Raw genomic sequence first — 20,759 nt, 5'->3', positions numbered from 1 at the left:
TTCCCCTCTCTTTAACAAGTAAGCTGTCAAGACAGGGAGAGAACAACCTCCTTGTATTTCAAGCACTTGTGAATATATCACGGCAAGTAGAGCACACCTTCTCTTTTTTTAATAAATCGGAGCCAAAACAGGAAGGGATCATGCCCCACTCTCTTTTATGTGAAGGGAGAGCACACTTCCTCTCTCCTCAATAAGTTAGCTGTCAAGAAAGGGAGAGAACACCCCCTGTATTTCAAGCATTTATGAATATATCACGGCAAGTAGAGCACACCTCTTTTTTTTTTATAAATTGGAGCCAAGACAGGAAGGGATCATGCTCCACTCTCTTTCATGTGCAGACAAAAAATATCAAGGCAGGTAGAGCAAAACTTTACTTTCTTTAGCCTGCAGCAGGGGGAGCATCAGCAAACAGCCTTCGGTGTCCTGGGCAAACAAGCGTCAGTAATGATTGGATGATGGACGTGATCAGTGTTTGTTCTTCCAGTCGGTGGGTGGGACCTTAAAGTGAAAACCTGTCTCTATTAGTCAGTCTTTGATTTGAAATATTCTGATGTTTCCAGATGTTTTTATCGTAGCTTTGCTGGTTTGTATCTTGAAGCTTCATATCATACAGAAAGAATAATTAATGATAAACGCTAAACGCTAAATGATAAATGATAAATGAGGCTGTTTTCTCTCTGAAGCTGGGCTCAGAGCAGAGACGAGCAGTGTTTGGTAAAATAAAGAGAGAGGAGGCGTTGTGAAGAACAGAAGCATGAAATTAATTTACTCTGACACCAAATCTGTTTCTGGGCTAAAAATGTTGTGAGCGCTCTCAGACCAGAGTACTCGGCTCTCTTTGGGACGGTTCAGTCCAGAAAGCAGAAAGACAGAGCAGAGGGTGAGTCGCAGAGTAAGGAAGAAACAAAGTTTATCTCCTCCTCGATGAATTAATCTCCACACCTTCACCTCAGCGTTCAGCCTGAGCCGGGATCAGCTCAGAGACTCCAGCAGACGAATCTCTACCACACTGACTCACAGACACAGAGGTGGCTGATGGGTAATCTGACTGAACATACAGACCACCATGATTCAAGATCACGCAACCAGGCAGACCCACTTCTGTCTGCTGGGTTACATAATGCTACACACACACTCACACACACACACACACACACACAGTAGACTTAATTTGAAGCTTATCAGAGATAATTATTTCGTTTAGTCGTCGTTGAAGAAATAAGATGAGAGCAGCGCTAAACGTCCTCTAAGGACAAACTGAAGTCTCACGTTTTATCAGACACAATCATTTATCTCTAAAAACTGTTCTTAATTACACATTAACAAATTTGCACATTGAAACCTGTAAACCTGTATGATGTAACACATGTTTACACATGTACAAATTGTCTAAATTTGTCTAATTTGTCTAAAATCTACAAATTTATGATTTAACACGTTTAAATTTAAACATGTACACATTAACACATGTAAACCACTTCAAATTTACACATTAATCCACATAAATATTTACATATTTACACATTTGCTAATATTCACATATACGGTTCACATTATCGGCCCAAACTCACCTGAGAGCCAGCTCTCACTGATGTATTCAAACAGGAAGTGTGTACATTGAATTTATATGTGTATCAGTAAATCTGATTTCCCACTCTATTAGTTGTGTTCTTGTAAAACAATTTCTTATATGTGTCGATTTTTTTTCTTTCCACAAATACGACACAAAAATACACATTCACAAAATCAGAATTCCGGGTCCACAAATCATATTTACAGGTGTACAAATCTGATATCGCTGTAGAATATGTTCTGAAAGTTGCAAATATCTCCTGAGAAATATCACTCACCATTACCACTAAAAACTCATGCTAGGAGGGAAAGCTTGCCAGGCGTAGCGACAGTAACCAAGGGGGGCGGGGCTTAGTGATGGGTCAGTTGGCTGTGGGACGAACGACCGACCTTGGATTGAATAAAAACCTCAGATTGGCTGGGCAGTTTCTCTCGGTGTGGCCGAAAAGTCTGTCAATCTCAGAGCAGGACAGATTGATTTGTAGTTTTTTAGTTTTGTAGTTTTGCACCAAATATCTCAGCAGAACTGGAAGTGCGATTTCTGATTTGCACTTGTTGAAAACAGAGATTGTGTGATTCGTGGGGAGGATTCGAGTCGTTGTAAGTAGCAATTAGTGTTGGTGTGTTAGAAGACACAGGTGTTTTCGTGGTAAATTATTTCACATACTTATTGCACAAGTTCACATTCAGATTTGCACACATTCAAATTCTCACCGCATCTTCACTTCATAAGACACAGGTGCACAAGTATGTTTTGCACCTAGTGCGCTGCAACAATAGGTGCAAATGTGAGCCAGTCAGTGTTGAAATATGTGTCTTGTAGAAAAGGATTTGTGCACCTGGAATTACGATTTTGTTAATGTGTTTTTTTTGTGTTGTACTTGTGGGAAGAAAAAAATCGACACATACAAGAAATTATTTTATAAGAACACAACTCATATATTTAGAGCTACACTTTTTCATACTAATGCTACTTTTTAAGGCTAGCATTAGCTTTTTTTGTGTGTGTGTGGGGGTGGTTGCTTTTCATGCATTCAATGATAGAGTAGAGGATAGTGGATAGAGTATAGGAAAGGGGTGAGAGTGGGGAGCAGCCACAGGCTGGACTCGAACCTGGGCCACCAGCTCAAGAGCAAACCTCATGGGGTGCGACCTAAACCGCATTAGCATTTTAAAAATATTTTACATCTTAAACTTGTCAAAATGCTCTGCTCTAAAAATAGCACCATATCTTCACCAGATTTGTTGAAATGATGAGGTCACATAAGGATCTCCTTGCTGGTATATGATACAGTGGAGGTGCGGACCTCAAACACCAAGGTCTGCCCATAGCATAAGGGTTTGTGGCGTGGGGAGCTTTAAGAAGACAACTGGTAAAAGGAAGAGTTTCAGGCAGAGGCTGAAATAAGATTTTTCTAAACACCAGAGAGGGGAAATAGATTTTATTTGAGCTGTAAACCATGAAAAGAAACTTCAGTAACAGTTAATGCTGCTTACTTTACACCAACATCGCTTTTTTCACCTTAATGACAGCATCACTTTTTGCTACTTTTGCTCATCAGATGTTTTTAAAACACAGGCATCTACAGGAGATCAGTGTTCAGATTTGTTCCAGTCAGGACGAGAGTTTCTGTCTTGTGCCGTAGAGTTGTCCAGTAAAGATAAGTTTGGTGTTTTCTATCACTAAGAGATGATTCAGACCGTGGTGTAAGTGTTGACAGAGGCAAAGAGGAGGAGGAGGAGGAGGAGGAGGAGGAGGCAGAGATCATCGGCTCAGACAGCAGTGTGTTGCTTCGTGGTGTCGGACTCTTTCTGTTTCTCTGAGCGGAGGAGTGTTTGGACCATTTGACTCAGGATAAAAACTCGGCTCCTGCTTTTCTGAGAATCGGATACAAAAACGTTTTCCAATGACTCTGAGGCTGATTGAGTGACGGTAGGTCCCAGATTTACTCCAAATCAGCTCTAATAATAGAAAAATGATAGAGAGGCGTTAGAGTGATGGGCAGGAATGTGTATTTCCTCAGCTCTGTGGAGACAGTTTCATGAAATGATCTGAAAATCATCGCTAACAAACTAAAGGAGGTCTTATCAGCTGAAGTTAATGTTGAGGAGAGTATCATTGACTTAAAGAGGAGGGGGTGAAACAATTTGATTTTGAGTACAGCTCAGGTCAAACTAATCTCTGCCTCAAGAGGAAACTGGTTTTGGAGCAGCTCCATCCTCACAGCCCGACGCAGCTACGGACAGTCAGTGAAATATGAAACACAATCTAAAAGGATTTCAGGAATTATAAAACCATCAACAGATCATTTAAAAAGCCCACGGTGGAAATCTTAAACTTTAAGAGAAGCAGAGAAAAAAAGCTGAAGTTCATTTAGTCTCCGCTAGAGGGTGGGAACCTGTTCAACCCTGTTCAGGTCCCCAAATTACAGACCCACACCACCTTGTTACCTTTCTGTTGGGGTGTCAGACATACAGACCACAACCCCAGAAAGTGAAGCCAGAAACTGTCCTCTGATTGGTCGAAAGAATTGTCACTTCCTGTGCGACAGGGGTACCAAAGCACAACCCATAATCAAAACTGAATCTGAATTTTGCAATTAAGATTACATTTTGAATGTCTGAATTTAAGGAAGCTATGACCTGTGGGGTTCCCCAGGGTTCAATCCTGGGACCCCTTTTATCCAATTCGTACCTGCCTCATTAGGTCAGCTAATACGCAGCTGTAATGTGTCCTACCACAGCTATGCTGATGACACTCAGATCTACGTGTCAATAGCTGTGTTTCCATTACACCTAGAAAAGTTTTTACGCTCTCATGAGGTGGTTTTTCAGAAGTTTTAATATTCAAAAGGAAAACCTTATCGCAAAATCGTAACACTGTCATAACAAGGCACCTCCTTCACCTCCTTGTACGTGTCCACTGCCACACAAATGGACTCTGGCAGGTGATGATCTTCATTCAATGTTTTGTTCATTCCTATTTTGAGTTAGTGTGATCACGGCCGACAGTTTGAGCAGTGAATAAAAACACTAATGTTCAAGAATCAGGATCATCATGAGTACAGCGTCTGGATGGACATTATGCTTTACTTAACTCAAGTTGTGCGCAATTCTGGTTGTAACGGAAACACCGGCAAGGCAAAATTGCTCTTTATCGAAACTTCAGAAATATCGCTTTTATTCTGCGAAAAAGTGTAATGGAAACGCAGCTAATGACGGCAGGCGAACATGGGCCTGTGGAGTCACTCTGTCGCTGCATTGAATGGATCTGACACCTCAACGGTTTTAGCGTGAAACACAAAAGTTTGGTTGCGTTTCAGCCTTGCGTCTACACAGACTCGGCGTTTCCGCAACCTTTTGAAAACAGCCTCCAGAGTGGGATTTTTCTGAAAAGCTGCCAACACTGTTGCCGTGTAAACAGTAAGCCGGCGTTTTTAGTGGAAACGCTGATGTCACACGATCGTGTTGATCTACCATGTTGAGCTCGTGCTGCTCAATCTGCTGAATCTGTGACTGTCTTTAACAAAATGAACATCTGTTGCTCCACTTCTGCTCTGAGCATTCACCAACACACCAGATGATCGGCTCAACTCTACTTCAGAGGAGATCTACCAGAAGCTGCTTCTGGTCCTCTACGCTCTGCCTGTGAAAGACGCCTGGTGCTCCCAGCCCAGCGCAGCTCCAAATCTCTAGCCGGACTCTTCTCCTCTGTTGTTCCCAAATAGGGAATGAATTACCTAACTCTATACGATCCACAGAGTCCTTTTCTACTTTAAAGTGATCCTCCGGGATGGAACAAGTTGGGTCCTATCAAAAGGTTTAGGGCAGAAATTACCCCTACAGCAGTGATTTTGTGCAGCAGAAGCCCAGAGCGCTCACACCAAACACCCCCTCCCTGCTCCTCTGCAGGTTTCCTCTGCACTCAGACGGGGCCATATTTTACTTGACCAAAATCACAAATAAACGGACTCCCACCGAAAAAATCTGTTATCGGTCTGCATTCACTCTTTATTCAGAGAATTTTCAGCGCGTTACTTTCACACAAAAACACCGCTAAATAAGGCTCTAGTTCTCATCGTGTCTCTTTGTCCTGGCAGACTACCTGTGTTTGTTTATATCTGGCGCGCGCGGACTGATACACTAAGCGGTGAGCGCCTCGTAGCCAGCTGTGGCTCTGCAGAGGAGGTAGCGCCGTTTTACGACATGAGCCTTCTCCTCTTTGTCCTCAGGGGTAGAATGATCCAGAAGGTCTAAAAACTCAGCACTTGCGATTTTTCAGCACTGCTACTGAATGTTGTTAAAGATTGAAGTTCATTGTTGCAGCAATTAATTGTGGTTTGTTGGCTTGTTGATTATTCTACCCCACCCCCATAAAAAAAACTGCTCTAAATGGCAGCACTGGCAGCCGAATAACTTGTAGTACTGTTGTCGCATTAACCAGGTTTTCCTTCTGTCTAAATTCTTGCTTGTGTTGTACGTCACTTTGGACAAAAGTGTCTGCTAGATGAAAACTGTAAACTGGACAAGACAGTTATAGCTCCACCTACTGGCCTGGCATGCTTACTACAGCCTTTTCAGTGTATTAGCGTTTCTGTGTAAATGCAGATGTTTTTTTTTCACTGTGTTTTAGCATTTTTGGATGAAACGTTGTAGTGTAAACAAGACCTCAGATAACAGTGAAACCATTGTCTGTGGCCCACAGAAACACAGTCAGCTTGAGACACTGTCTAAATGTAAGTAACAAGGTTAGAAATCTAGGGGTGATATTGGACTCAGACCTGAACTTTAACAGCCACATCAAATCAATAACATCAGCTGCTTTTTACCATCTCAAAAACATCTCCAGGATTAAAGGAACAGTGTCTAAACCTGACTTAGAGAGACTGATCCATACTTTTGTCTCCAGCAGGTCAGATTACTGTAACGTAGCTAATACAATTTCAGGTCATGCTTTTAAAATTCAATAGAGTTATTCAAATCCAGCTTCTTGTGGCACCAGTCTCGGGGAACAAGGGTCAAAACTCTAGCCCAGTACAAAAAAACAAAAAACTGCAGTACCTAAAATCTCCACTTGAAAGGCATTTTTGGAAAGTCTCTGACAACATGATGATAAGGAACAAGCCAAAACCCTACGATCTGAGAAATATCCACTTTCCTGTGTACTGGGCTTTGGTCTGATTTCTGGGATCAAGGACGTTCATGGAGAACGTCCTTGATCCCAGAAATCAGTGGCTTCGTAGGATTCTTTGTAGAAACGTCCCAACGCATTTGTTTTCCAGATCTGAACCTCACCTTCCAGAAACAGTAAGTCTTCTTCTCTGTCTAACAGGTTTAAGGGAGCCCCGGAGTCACCATGACCAGGTCCAGGTCTTTGTCCCAGTCCCCCACCTGTCCACTCCTCCTCTTGCTGATCATCATCTCAGCAGAACTTCCGTGCACCACAGCAGGAAGTTCAACCCCGACCCTCAACTCCAGCAGCTCCGCCAGCAACCGCAGCAAATGTGGAGGAGGCACGGACTGCATCGAGGGCGTGATCCTCCCGGTGTGGATGCCAAGGAACCCAGCCTTCCCCGACCGCCTCGCCAGAGCCACCATCTACTTCGTGGGGCTGTTTTACATGTTCCTGGGCGTGTCCATCATTGCTGACCGCTTCATGGCGTCCATCGAGGTCATCACCTCCCAGGAGAGACAGATCACCATCAAGAAACCAAACGGGGAGAAGATCACGACAACAGTACGCATCTGGAACGAGACCGTTTCCAACCTGACCCTGATGGCGCTGGGGTCCTCAGCCCCTGAAATCCTCCTGTCAGTCGTGGAGGTGTGTGGTCACAACTTTGACGCAGGTGAACTTGGTCCAAACACCATCGTGGGAAGTGCGGCCTTCAACATGTTTGTGATCATCGGCCTCTGCGTGTCCGTGATCCCTGATGGAGACACCAGGAAGGTGAAGCACCTCAGGGTGTTCTTCGTCACCGCCTCCTGGAGCGTCTTTGCATACACCTGGCTCTACCTGATCCTGGCTGTCATCTCTCCAGGTGTGGTTCAGATATGGGAGGGGCTTCTCACGCTCTTCTTCTTCCCTCTCTGTGTGGGCTTTGCTTACGTCGCCGACCGCAGGCTCCTATTCTATAAATATATGTACAAACGCTACAGAGCGGGGAAGCAGAAGGGGATGATCATCGAGACGGAGGGAGAACCAGAGCTGCCCTCCAAGGTCGACATCGAGATGGACGGGAAGATGCTGAACTCCCCCGTGGAGGAGACGGGGTGCAATGATCAGGAGCTGGATGAGGAGGAGGCCCGGAAAGAGGTGGCGAGGATCTTAAAGGAGCTGAAACAGAAACACCCAGAGAAAGAGATGGAGCAGCTGATGGAGCTCGCCAACTACCAAGTCCTTACCCAGCAGCAGAAGAGCCGAGCGTTCTACCGCTGCCAGGCCACCAGGATCATGACCGGAGCTGGAAACGTCCTGAAGAAACACGCTGCCGAACACGCCAAGAGAGCCAACCAGCACAACATCTGCTCCGAGGTCTCAGTCAACGACTTCTCCTCTAAAGTCTTCTTCGACCCCGGGGCCTATCAGTGTCTGGAGAACTGCGGCAGTGTGGCGCTGAACATCGTGCGCCGCGGGGGAGACCTGACCACAACGGTCTCAGTGGATTACCGCACTGAGGACGGCACCGCAAACGCCGGCTCAGACTACCAGTTCACTGAGGGGACCGTCATCTTCAAACCGGGGGAGACTGAGAAGGAGATCCGCATCGACATCATCGATGACGACATCTTTGAGGAAGACGAACACTTCCTGGTTCACCTCAGCAACGTGAAGGTCCTCTCAGAGGGCGCCAGCTCAGACAACCATGAGGCTAACCATGTGGACTCCCTCGCAGGTTTAGGACTACCCTGCACAGCCACAGTCACCATCTTTGATGACGACCACGCTGGGATCTTTACGTTCCAGGAGCCGCAGGTGACGGTGAGCGAGAGCGTCGGGATGATGGAGGTGAAGGTGATCCGCACATCAGGGGCTCGAGGTGTCGTGGTGGTACCGTACAAAACCATGGAAGGGACGGCTAAGGGAGGCGGGGAGGACTTCGAGGACACGCATGGAGTCCTGGAGTTTGAGAACGATGAGATCTTGTGAGTACAAAGGTTTCCGTTTCGACTGATTGAGGTGTACATCTTCATTACGTGTATTTTTTGTCAATGATAAACGAAAGAAAACCTGATTTCCGATCATTTCACTCTGACATATCAGCACTCGGGGTGTGCTGGGTGCTCTGGCTGCTCTTAGATTTCCAACCTTCCCCTGAGGAATGGTTGAGGATTGAGACCAAATGAGCGGCTCCTTTTGGACCAGAGGGTCCCAGAACTTTTACTTCCTGTTCCTGTGGCCCCTTGCTTGTTCCCCGATGTCTTCTTCTGTGCTTGAACAGTTGCTATAAACTACATCTCCTCTGACACATTCAGCTGAAGGTCTCCAGTTTAAAGGGTCACTCTTTAAACTGGAACAACAGGAGCTGACAAAGACACATTCACACTATCAGGCTCAAAGAAGACTGTTGGTTAGGAGGTACTAAACCAAATCCATCACACCTGGGGGAGGGAGGGGGCGAATAAAAACACTGTGGCTTTTCCACCAATCAGAGACGTTCAGCCTCTCAAAGGGGAGGGACATGAAGTCCTTCAGAGACGACAGCTTGGCCATCATTCCTCTGTCAGCCACCACCTCCACAGGGTCTAGACGTTCCACAGGGTCCAGGGGGCAGCCCAGGGCTGAGCTTCACCAGTCTGTTCAGTCTTGTTCTTCTTTGTCCTGTCTGCTAACAGAAGGGATGGGAATCGAAAACCGGTTCCTGTTGAGAATCGATAAGACATGTTTCAATCCATTGATATCGTTAGCCTTTGTGCTTAACGATTCCCTTATCAATTCTTTACATTGTGCCGCAGCCACCAGGCCTTACGCCGACTAGTCTGCTGCAGCTATCTTAGCTTAGCAGTTAGCTAACGTCCCCCAAGAAAACTCTGATTCAGGATTGACGATTGATGCTAACATATATGGGAAACTGCTTTGATATGCTAGCAGTTAGCATACATCAGTATAACTTCAGCTTCAGAATAGAATTTCAACTTTCATCACAAAAAAAACCCCACATCAACTCTTTGTGAAAAATACTGAGAATTTCAAATGTCAAAAGCTAACAGGCTAATGAAAGGCTAACAGCTGACTTCATAAATACAGAAAGGTTCCAAACAACTTAAACCATTGCTATAACCACTTTGAGACACTAGATGGCCTACTTGAATAATAAACATATTACAACACAGAACATCAACGTCACATTGTGTGAAATTTTTACCTGTTTCTGTTTAATTATGCCCAGAAATATCCAGACTCAGGGACCAATTACATTTTATTCACTTACAGTAGAAACTCAGCTAAATGTTGTTGACACAGAAAACCTGTAAAGCTACTTTTGGTACCAAGAAAATTTACAACAAAAATTGATAACAGCAGGTGAAATCCTTTCAACGTGGCATTTGTGTCTGGTGTTAGCCATGCCTGTGAATAGCATGATGCTACTCTGCCTTCTTGTATTCCCTCTGTTGTTGGGTTAGCACAGCTAGCTCCTCCATTTTGTTGGAAATACATCTTACGATCCCCATAACCATGGATAGAAAGACAGGTCAACATCTGTCCCCGCACATCGTAGTCGCCTCTGTCTCCTGAACTTGCAGGGAAACATCAGGCCTAGCACCAGTTAGCATCAACACGCAACAGGCTGCTATGTGACCATAAAAACACCACTGCAGACAAAACCTGTTTGGTGTCAGGCTCCAAATACAGAAAAAAAAAAAATAAATAAATAAAAAGAAGAAGAAGAAAGCTGATTGGCTGCTTCACCTGTCAGTCAGAACTCTGACATTTTTATTGGTTGTTTGCTTCATTTGAGGGTCACTGATGGATATCTTAAAGGGATATTTCAGGGTGTGGAGTGACAGGTGTCAGAGACTCTGACCTGAGCCTTGGTTTGTGAATCCACACTCAGAGAGACAAGCAGCCACAGGAAGTTGTTGACTTTCTGGTCTCTGCAGGGACTTTGAGCTCCATGTGTCTGTGTTTCTGGGTTGGACAGGTTGTTGTTTGCAGACTTTTGTTCCTCTTCTCCAGCCCTGTGTCTCTGGGGTGTTGTTCATCCAAGCCGTGGGGGCTCCAGCTGTGTGATAAACATCACGCCGCTCTCTTCCTTATTAGGGCAGCTTGTGTTCGGCGGCAGAGGATCCTGCTCATCGTCACGGCTCGGCCCGTAAAGCAGACAGACGGACACAGCGGTGCAGCCGGTTCCTCTCAGAGCGAGCTCAGGGGAGGTCTCTGCTGGCCCGCGGCCACGACTCAGACCTGAGCGCACGTTAAAACTCGGCTTCTGTTTTCCTCCTCACTGAGCGCGGAGGGAGCGGAGGAGAAGCAGACTGACGGAGGAGTTTAGACTGAGTTTAATATCAGGGATAAATCAGAGACAGGGGGTGGGTCCAAAGAGACGGCACGATAAAAATGGCTAACAAACACGCAGCTTTAGGAGATTTTAGAAAACACCAGGTCAGGGTCAGGGTTGGGGTTGGGGTTAACCCTATTGGAGATAATCTGAAGACATGACTCTGGGCTCTGGATGTTTTCTGCCTGGTTTATCTGAGGGATCAGTTTCAGAGATGACACGCTCCTCTGTTAGACTCTGGCGGCGGCGGCGTGGTGTAAATCAGAGACACGTTCCTCTGGAGCTGTGACATCAGAGCGTCTTTGTGTCCTGGAATCACCGAGACAAAAACCTCCAAACCATCAATCTGCTCACATTAAATAAACATGGAAACAGACCCAGGCGCTTCTCTGTTTCCACGCTGCTGGCAGGCACACACACACACACACACACACACACACACACACACACACACACACACACACACACACACACACACACACACACACACACAGAATCGGCCCAATCAGGGCAGCCATAGCCGGCAGCTGAGTGAAGCGTCCAACACCAGAGGCTGAACAAACTGTGTCAGCAGAGATTCTTCATGTTCTCCATCTGACCCCAAGCTGCTTCTGTCCCAGCAGCCCTCACTCCATCTACAGAAACTGTTAATCCATCCCTGAACCAGGTCCAGGTGAGACCAGGTGAGACTGTAGGTGTGTTAAAATCCCTCGACTGTGTTGGTGTTTGCAGCGGTGGCTCAGTAACGGATCAGTAACATTTCCCTGCTCAGAGTTTGGCTCTGTGAGTGAAGGAACTGGACACCATCTTTGATTGGGGCTCTCAGTTTATGTAACTGAACCGAGTGAAAATAAAACAGTTTAATCATCACATGATGAGCAAACTGAGTCTGAGGAAAGCAGAGTCAGTCTGGATTGTTAGCTTCCTTTAAGAAACTTTAAAGTTCCCATATTCTGCTCCTTTTCTGCAGTTTAATATGGATCATTGATGTCTTCATGAAATGGTAGTAACATGTTTTGGTCCAAAAAGCCAATAAATCAAGCACAGCAGCATTGTTTCCAGGCTCTCATAGCCCCTCTGTTCAGAATGCTCTGATTTAGTGGGCGTGGCCTTCATATGTAAATGAGCCACCGCTGATACCGCCCCGCTCTTCCACGTCACTGAGAGCGGCGCCACGAGCTCCGAGTACACAATGTTTAGAAAACAGAGAAGCTCATTTACTGTAACATTACAGGCTAAAACAACAGGCTAACTGCAGCTAAAGTTAGCATCCTGAAGCTAACACAGAGACAGGGGGGACACTGAGGAAAAGCTCTTCCATCTGCTCCACAGCACACAGCATTTAAAATACTCACATTTCCAGGGTCCCAGGTTTGTTGGAGGATGGTTGGTAATGCGCCTGGATTCAGGACCAGTCTATTGGCTAGCCCTCTGTTGGACTGTCCAAAGTTGGAAAAGCAGTTGGCTGTGAAGTGACTAGCACACACATGCACAGTTCTACTGAGTGTAGCTGGAACATTTCCTGATAAATGAACTCTAGACACTTAGTCTGTCTTCTTCTGAGATGGGAAGCTTGAGCATGGAGCTATGTGGCTGTTTACAGCCAAAAACCAAGCAGTGATGGCTCTTCAACTTTGGCATTCTCCTCCCGGGAGGGGAGTGGGCGGGGAGGGGGTTCGGGGGTATCTGCTCCGGTGGACCAATCAGGTCAGACCTGCCACTGATTGGTCAAAAAAGGGAATCGCTGACGTCAGCAAATCCCCACAACCTAAACAGCTCGTTTTAGGTCAGGATTTTATATTCACAAGCTCTACTAAGTACAGGTTTTGTCATTAAATATCACATTTTGTGGGCTGGGAGGAAAGACAAAGACCCACAGATTTCACTAAAAAGACTTAATAAAGTGATTTTTGCATAATATGGAACCTTTAAATCTGTGTCAAAACTGAAAGATTGAAAGACACAAATTAAGGTTAAAGAAATTATAGAATTAACGTCATAAACATACAGCTATAAAGTCATCATGCTAAGTGATGTGACAAGAATAAAACAAGAATGTTACGAGAAGAAAGTTGTTGAATTACAAAATTAAAGTTCTCAACAAGATTAAAAATATAAAGTCACCAGATTAAAGTTGTAAACTAAGAAAATCAAAGTTATCAAGTTATGAGATGAAAGTTGGGAAATTTAGAATTAAAGTAGATTAGATTAGATTAGAGTCATAGCGTTATGAGATTAAACCTACAAGACACGAGATTCAAGTTATTAAATTATCAAACTATGAGATCAGAGTTGTCAAATGACAAGATTAAATATGTCTATTAATGAGATTAAAATCATAGAATTATGAAATTAGAGTCATTGAAATACAAAACTTTAGTAATCAAGTTTCAATATTAAAGTTATCAAAGAGCGAGATTAAAGTTGTCAAGTTATAAGATTTAAAATGAAAGTTATGAGATTGGATTTGAAATGTTATGAAAATGGAGAGGTCAGGTTAAAGGAGGATTAAAGTCTAAACATTATGAGATTAAAAGATGAAAAGTTATGACTTTATGGATGTATGTTACAAGATTTAATTCTTTGTGCCAAAGATTGAAATCAAATGTTTTGAGATTTAAGTTATTTGGTTAAAGGATTAAAGTCATGATATTACAAGGCTGAAATTGTTTTATATATTATTTATTTATTTTTCATGGGATTGGAATTAAAATGATATATAAATATAGTCATATGAAGAACTCATTTTTCCCATTGAACCACACATTTCGTGTGCCCTCAGGTCTGGACTTTAATCTTTAGAATCTGATTTTTCTTGTTTCTTTATTTCTCTGATCCTCCATCATTTCTTTGTTCCAGCTTTTGTCATAAACACTGATCTCTGATTGATTTCCGCAGACTCAGACTCCTCAGACTCCTCAGGGAGGAAGAGGAGCTGGTCTTTGTACGTGTTTTTCTGTGACTGTTCTCCTTCACTGTGTCTCTTTATTTATCTGACTTCAATCTGCTGCACACTCTTCTCCTTCCTCCTCTCTCTCCTCCTCCTCCTTTCTCTTCTCCTTCCTCCTCCTCCTCCTCCTCTTGTGTCTGTTTCAGTAAAACCATTCAGATCAATATCATTGACGATGAAGAGTACGAGAAAAACAAGAACTTCTTCTTAGAGATCGGAGAGCCCCGGCTGCTGGAGATGAGTGGGAGGAAAGGTGGGGGCGTCGCCTTCTCGCGCTGTGACCCCGCCTCCCTGTGACCCCTCCCCATGTCTCCTCTGACCTTTGACCTCTGTTGATCCAAACGTACCTGTCATAGAGTGACATCAGTTCCTGTCTGATCATAACAGTCCTGAGTGAACCTGTCTTTGTGAACTAATGCATGACCTCTGACCCCTCTGACCTTTGACCCCTCTGACCCTTGTTGTTGTGGTTGTGGTTGTGTGGACTCTTCCAGGAAGACGGTAGCCGTTAGAATAATTGACCGTGAGGAGTACGATAAGCAGGCCAGCTTCTACCTTCAGCTCCAGGAGCCGTACTGGAACAGGAGGAGATGGACAGGTGTGAGCGGGCACCCTGACCTCTGGGATGACCTTTGACCTTTGCTTCACCTCCTTAAAGCGCTCTTTCGCTGCTTCCTGTTGAGTTTCCTCCTGCTACTGTTGCTGGGCTGCTTCTCACTGCAGAGATCAGGACCAGGAAACAATATTAACACAACATCTGAACAGTTTGGACTCATGTGGTCTGGTCAGAGATGGACTGGGCTTGGTTTAACTTTATATTCAGTTTGGATTTATCAGGACAGGTGAGATCAGGCTCAGATCATAGAGGTCTGGAGAGCTGATGGTACTAATAGGGAAAGGTAAAACTGGAAGAAACATAGAATACACCTTTAATCAGAGGAAGGAAAGGAGAAAGTGGATACAGGGAAAGGAAAAGAGAGAAGAAGACAGGTAAGGGAAGGAAAGGAAAGGAAAGGAAAGGAAAGGAAAGGAATGGAGGTTCAGTTCATATTTGAACAGGTTAGTGAATGTGTCCTGTGTCTGTTAATCGTGTTTTAATCCTGTCTGTCAGTTTTCATCTGTCTCCCATTAATACAAACACGTCACAGCATGCAGGACACACCTTCACGAAGTGACGCTCAGTGCTTTTGAGGTACCTGTCTGTAGTGTTTAACCCACAGGAGGCGCCACTCAGAGAAACTGAAGGTTTGTTTATGGTGTGTTAGCTCAGCAGAGGTTGGTGATCTGGGGGGTATTCCACGAAGCTGACTAAAATAGGCCAGACTATCGCCGTTAAGCGTGGCTTAAATAAGCAGCCACTTCAATCTTAACTTGTTCCACTAATGAGGCTCAGCTGATTTTCAGAGACGCTTACTCAAGCCAGGCTGATCCAAGCTGCAGTTAAGCATCTGGGGTAGATAAAAAGCTCCGACTTGTCGATCGTCGAAATGATGAAATCATGACAAAACCGAGAGCGGGGATGTTTCCCTCAGCAGAGAAAAAAACTCCTCATGGAGTCATATAATGTCTACAAGGTGAAAATCACATAAGAATAGAAGAGAAGAGAAGAGAAGAGAACTTTATTGTCATTGTAACAAGTACAAGGAAATTTAAGTCACAGCATCAATCAAGAAAACCAAAGTAAGAAAGTGTAAAGAAAGTGTAAAAAGCTCCATAAGAAAATAGATGCTGACAGCTTGTCCATCATTGTCCAGTCAGCCAGCCTCCACCTCCACAGGGTCCAGGACTGAGCTTCTTCAGCAGTCTGTTCAGTCTCTGTCTCCTGGATCCTGTCTGCTCACAGCAGGTGAAGCTCTTCACATGTGGTGTTGGTGTCTGGTGTTAGCTCTGTTAGCCATGTCTATGAATAGCATGATGCTACTCTACCTTCTGGTATTCCCTCTGTTGCTGGGTTAGCACAGCTAGCTCGTCCATCTTATTGGAGATAGATCTTACATTCCCAACAACGATGGATGGAAGGACAGGTCCATGTCGTCACTTCTTAGCTCACACCTGAGAACAAGTACGTCGTCCTCACCTCCTTCTCCTCACCTTGTGGGACACACAGGAGAAAAGTAGTAAAAATATCGCTGAAGACACAAAAAGTTTGGCGTCCATGACCAACAAATGAGCTGTACAAGGAAATGATCCACTCCAAATACAAAGATGACGAAAAAGAGACAAAAAATTACAAGATCAGAACGGACTGCTGGTAAAGGAAGGTATTTCTATGGAAAACTGTGGCTGTTGTCACCCTTTATATCATAAGACAATTCATGTCTTCATTCTGTTATATGCTGACTGTACTTTGAGGGTGACCGAAGAAAGAAAATCAGATATTTTCAAATAGTTACCACTAGTGGGATCAAACCCACGCCGAAAGTAAAACATGGATCACTGTGAGTCTGTGTCCTGCTCTCTAACCACTCAGCCACTGACTTTCCTGTGTCAGACATGGACAGTCTAGTATCTCACATGTCTTGATTCACGGTTATTCCAGTCTAGTATAACTCGGGTGGTTCACCTGTCAAAGGATCACGCAGGTGTCCTAAGGCGAGTTAGGGAGGACAGAAACCTCCGTGGAGCTGAAGGACAAAAGCTTGATCTTGATTTTCAGTATGAATACGGACCGTGAATGCGGGACCTCACAATCCTTCTGACTTTTTGGGTTTTAAGCAGGAGGTGTCAGGAAAGTTACCAAAAGGTCTAATTTATGTTTACGAACAAGAACATCAAATATTACAGTTATAGATTAATTTAATGTGACACCTGCAGTTCACAAGGCGTCTTTCAGAAGCCCACCTGCCCAGGACCAGGCTTGTCACGCAGGCTTGTCGCGCTAATTTACCATGGTTACCATGGTTACCAAGCCACTCTAGCTCTAAGCCTCATTAGTGGAACTGAACTCTCACTAAAGTTAGCGAGGCTAACCAAAATAAGCCAGACTTTGAGCTAAACTAGCTTCGTGGAATACCCTCCAGGTGTGTTCTGGTTCTGTGTTCAGTTTGTAAACATAGAGGTTGAGCTGAATGGCGCCCCCTGTGGGTCACACAGGTAATAATAGTTCAGATTTCACATGTGGACGGCTTTCTTTAGCTCTGACCTGTTGTTCAGCTTTACAGCCTCTCTGTCTCTTTCTGCTTGTTTTCATCCTCTTCTTCTCTCGTCTGTTTCCTCTCTTTAGCCGTGTTGCTTCAGGAAGTCGGTAAGCTGCTCTCCTCTTCCTGTTTCCTGTTTCCTCATTAAAGTGACAAACCAAACAAATCCGAACACACTCTTACGCTCTGTGTGGTTTCCTCCTGCAGGTGGATTCGTGAAGACAGGTAGGTGGCGCCAGCTCGGCCTCTCTGTCTTATGAATGAGTTAGTGGAGGATCACTGACTAATCTGCTCTGTCCTCTCTGTGCGGCCTCTGACAAACAGACAAACAGCTGTATGGTAAGACTGCCTCCGAGTTATGAACGTCTGCTTTAAAGTGTCTCCACACTTAAAGCGACAGTAACAGGGATGCGGCACGTTGATTTCACCGACAGTCCGTATTAATGATGACCTCTGGGGGGCGCACCATCCCCTCCTGGAGACACTGGAAACAGTTTTACAGAGATGCTATTCTCAGTGTGACCACAGGCGGAGTCATGAGACACATGTTACACAAACAAACAAACGATCCTATTGGTTAAAAATCTGAGGCTGGCGTTTGTGGCGATAAATATCACAACAGGAAGTGTTTTAATCCAGATTATTCAAACGCTCTCCGCCCTGACTGCACGCATTAACACAGCACGCCAGACACTGCTGACCTCACAGACCCCCTGGTGTGATCACGCTGTCCCCTCACTCCACCTCTGACCTCCTCCTCCACCGCTGAGGATGATGGGAAATTATCCAGCTGGAGCTCAGGTCTGCTGGGCGCGCTCAGTTTGAACCTGGGTTTACTTTGACACCATCAGACACATTTCAGCGTTACCTCCTCAGCACGGCGACTCAGACTGAGTCCTCAGAGTCTTCAGGTCACGCTGAAACACCTGTAGACAAATAACCACAGGTGCAGCTCTGCGTCCAATCACAGGACACAGAGACATCAGAGATGTCAGGTTTAGGTTTCACCTGGTTTCACTCCAGCGCTTGTTTCACTGCATTCAGCTGCTGAACAGAGACCCTGATGGTCCTGGACTGTAGTGGATTGGGTTTCTGTTTCTGAGACCTGGTTTCAAGAGAATCAGTTTGTGTTCACCTGTTCAGGTAGAGACATCTACAGGAAGGTCCAAGGAAGAGACAACCCTGTCCCCTCGGCCATCATCAACATCACAGGTATGTCCACCTGTCTGTTTACCTGTCTGTCCACCTGTCTTTTTACCTGTCTGTCTGTCTGCTGTATGTCCTTTGCCCTTTTACATTAGCTTTATACGTCCATTATTTCACCATCCATCCATCATTAAACTATCCATTCATCCATAAGCCATCCATCCATCCATCCATCCATCCATCCATCAATAATCCATCCATCATTATATCAATCATCCATCCATCCATCCATCATTTACCCATTCATCCATCCATCCATCCATCCACCATTAATCCATTCATCCATCCATCTATCCATCCATCCATCCATCCATCAATCATTAAACCATTCATCCATCATGAATCCGTTCATCCATCCATCCATCATAAATCCATTCATCCATCCATCCATCATTTATCCATTCATCCATCCATCATTTATCCATCCATCCATCCATTCATCCATTCATCCATCCATCCATCCATCATTAAACCATCCATCCATCAATCCATCCATCCATCCATCCATCCATCCATCCATCCATCCATCCATCTTTCCATCCATCATCAATCCATCCATCATCGATCCAACCCTCCATAACTAATTAATCCATCTATCCATTCATCCATCCATTCATCAATCCATTAATCCATCCATCCAACATTCCATTCATCCATCCATTCATCCATCAAACCACCATCCATCTATCCATCTATCCATCATTAAACCATCTATCCATCCATCCATCATTAAACCATTCATCCATCCATCCATCAATCCATCCATCCATCCATCCATCCATCCATCCATCCATCATTAAACCATTCATCCATCCATCCATCCATCCATCCATTCATCCATCCATCCATCCATCCATCCATCCATCCATCCATCCATCCATCATTAAACCATTCATCCATCCATCCATTCATCCATCCATCCATCCATCCATCCATCCATCCATCCATCCATCATTAAACCATTCATCCATCCATCCATCCATCCATCCATCCATTCATCCATCCATCCATTCATCTATCATTAAACCATCCATCCAACCATTCATCCATCCATCTTTCATCCATCATTAATCCATTCATCATCAATCCAACCCTTCATAACTAATGAATCCATCTATCCATCCATCATCCAGCCATTCATCCATCCTGTCTCTCTCTAACCCCAACACAGTCGAGACAGATGTCTGTCTAACATGAGTCTGGTTCTGTCCGAGGTTTCTGCCCATTTAAGGGAAGTTTTTCCTTGCCATTGTAACTTGCTAAATGCTGCAAAGTCCTGTACTCATGGTGGATTAAGATAAGATAAGACTCCTTATCTTGATGTTGGGTTTCTGCTAATAAATTTTTATTAACATTTACGGGTCTAGACCTGTGAATGTTTTTGTAAAGTGTCTTGAAATAACATTTGTTATGATTTGGCGCTATACAAATAAAGATTGATTGATTGATTGATTGATCCATCTGTTAGTTTATCCATTTACCAGTTCATCCAATGATCTGTTCATCATTCTGTTTTTACAGAGTTAATGTAACTTCGTTGACTCCTCTTTCCATCCTTCTCCTCTTCCCTCTATCTTCCTCCCAGATGATGGGGGCGAGGAGGTTTTGACCAAGAAGGAGGAGGAGGAGAGGCGGATCGCAGAGATGGGCAGACCAACCTTGGGAGAGCATGTGAAGCTGGAGGTCATCATCGAGGAGTCGTACGAGTTCAAGGTGGGATCAGGACTCAGATTGACTCTTCCTCTGGTGGTTTCTAGAGGAAGCTCCAGGTGTGGGTTTGAAACTCTAACCTGAGTCCTGTGTCGTCCTTCAGAACACGGTGGATAAACTCCTGAAGAAGGCCAACCTGGCCCTGGTGATCGGGACCAACAGCTGGAGAGAGCAGTTTGTGGACGCCATCACCGTCAGTTCTGGTAAGACCTTCACCTCGACCTCACCTGAGCACCAGCAGTCCGATGTTTCCTCAGGTCACAGGAAACTCTCCGTTTGTTGAGTCTTTGGAGAATAAATCTTCCAGACTAACTCTCCGCCCTGTGACTCTTCCCTGCCCTAGGTGACGATGATGACGAGGAATGTGGCGAGGAGAAGATGCCGTCCTGCTTTGACTACGTCATGCACTTCCTCACGGTCTTCTGGAAGCTTCTGTTCGCCTTCGTTCCTCCCACAGACTACTGGAACGGCTGGGCCTGCTTCTTCGTCTCCATCTCCGTCATTGGCCTGCTCACCGCGGTCATCGGCGACCTGGCGTCGCACTTTGGCTGCACCATCGGCCTCAAAGACTCAGTCACTGCCGTGGTGTTCGTGGCTCTGGGCACATCGGTTCCAGGTTGGGTCAGAACCAGGATCAGGCACTTCTTAAGACCTGGTTCAGATAGTCTAACCTCCATCTTGTCC

At 44.9% G+C, this 20,759-nt stretch overlaps 1 protein-coding gene across 1 annotated transcript in view; it reads left to right on the top strand.

Annotated features, from left to right (window-relative positions):
* Positions 1 to 3,342: 3,342 nt before the first annotated feature.
* Positions 3,343 to 20,759, top strand: part of slc8a1a (solute carrier family 8 member 1a) — a 20,963-nt gene continuing 3,546 nt past the window's right edge. Inside the window, exons 1-9 of the mRNA XM_074685170.1 lie at positions 3,343 to 3,505; positions 6,905 to 8,718; positions 14,169 to 14,275; positions 17,246 to 17,266; positions 17,367 to 17,388; positions 18,307 to 18,371; positions 19,951 to 20,078; positions 20,179 to 20,278; positions 20,419 to 20,691. Of these exons, the coding sequence (XP_074541271.1) occupies positions 6,929 to 8,718; positions 14,169 to 14,275; positions 17,246 to 17,266; positions 17,367 to 17,388; positions 18,307 to 18,371; positions 19,951 to 20,078; positions 20,179 to 20,278; positions 20,419 to 20,691 (2,506 nt within the window). The 5' untranslated portion in view covers positions 3,343 to 3,505; positions 6,905 to 6,928. The remainder of the gene's footprint in view (positions 3,506 to 6,904; positions 8,719 to 14,168; positions 14,276 to 17,245; positions 17,267 to 17,366; positions 17,389 to 18,306; positions 18,372 to 19,950; positions 20,079 to 20,178; positions 20,279 to 20,418; positions 20,692 to 20,759) is intronic.

The sequence above is a fragment of the Halichoeres trimaculatus genome, unplaced genomic scaffold, assembly GCF_033239565.1.
Source record: "Halichoeres trimaculatus isolate MK-OKI-2021-1 unplaced genomic scaffold, fHalTri1.1 fHalTri1_scaffold_2, whole genome shotgun sequence".
Classification (NCBI taxonomy): Eukaryota; Metazoa; Chordata; class Actinopteri; order Labriformes; family Labridae; genus Halichoeres; species Halichoeres trimaculatus.
The sequence above is the reverse complement of the archived record's forward strand: the minus strand, read 5'-3'. Positions and strand labels throughout refer to the sequence as shown.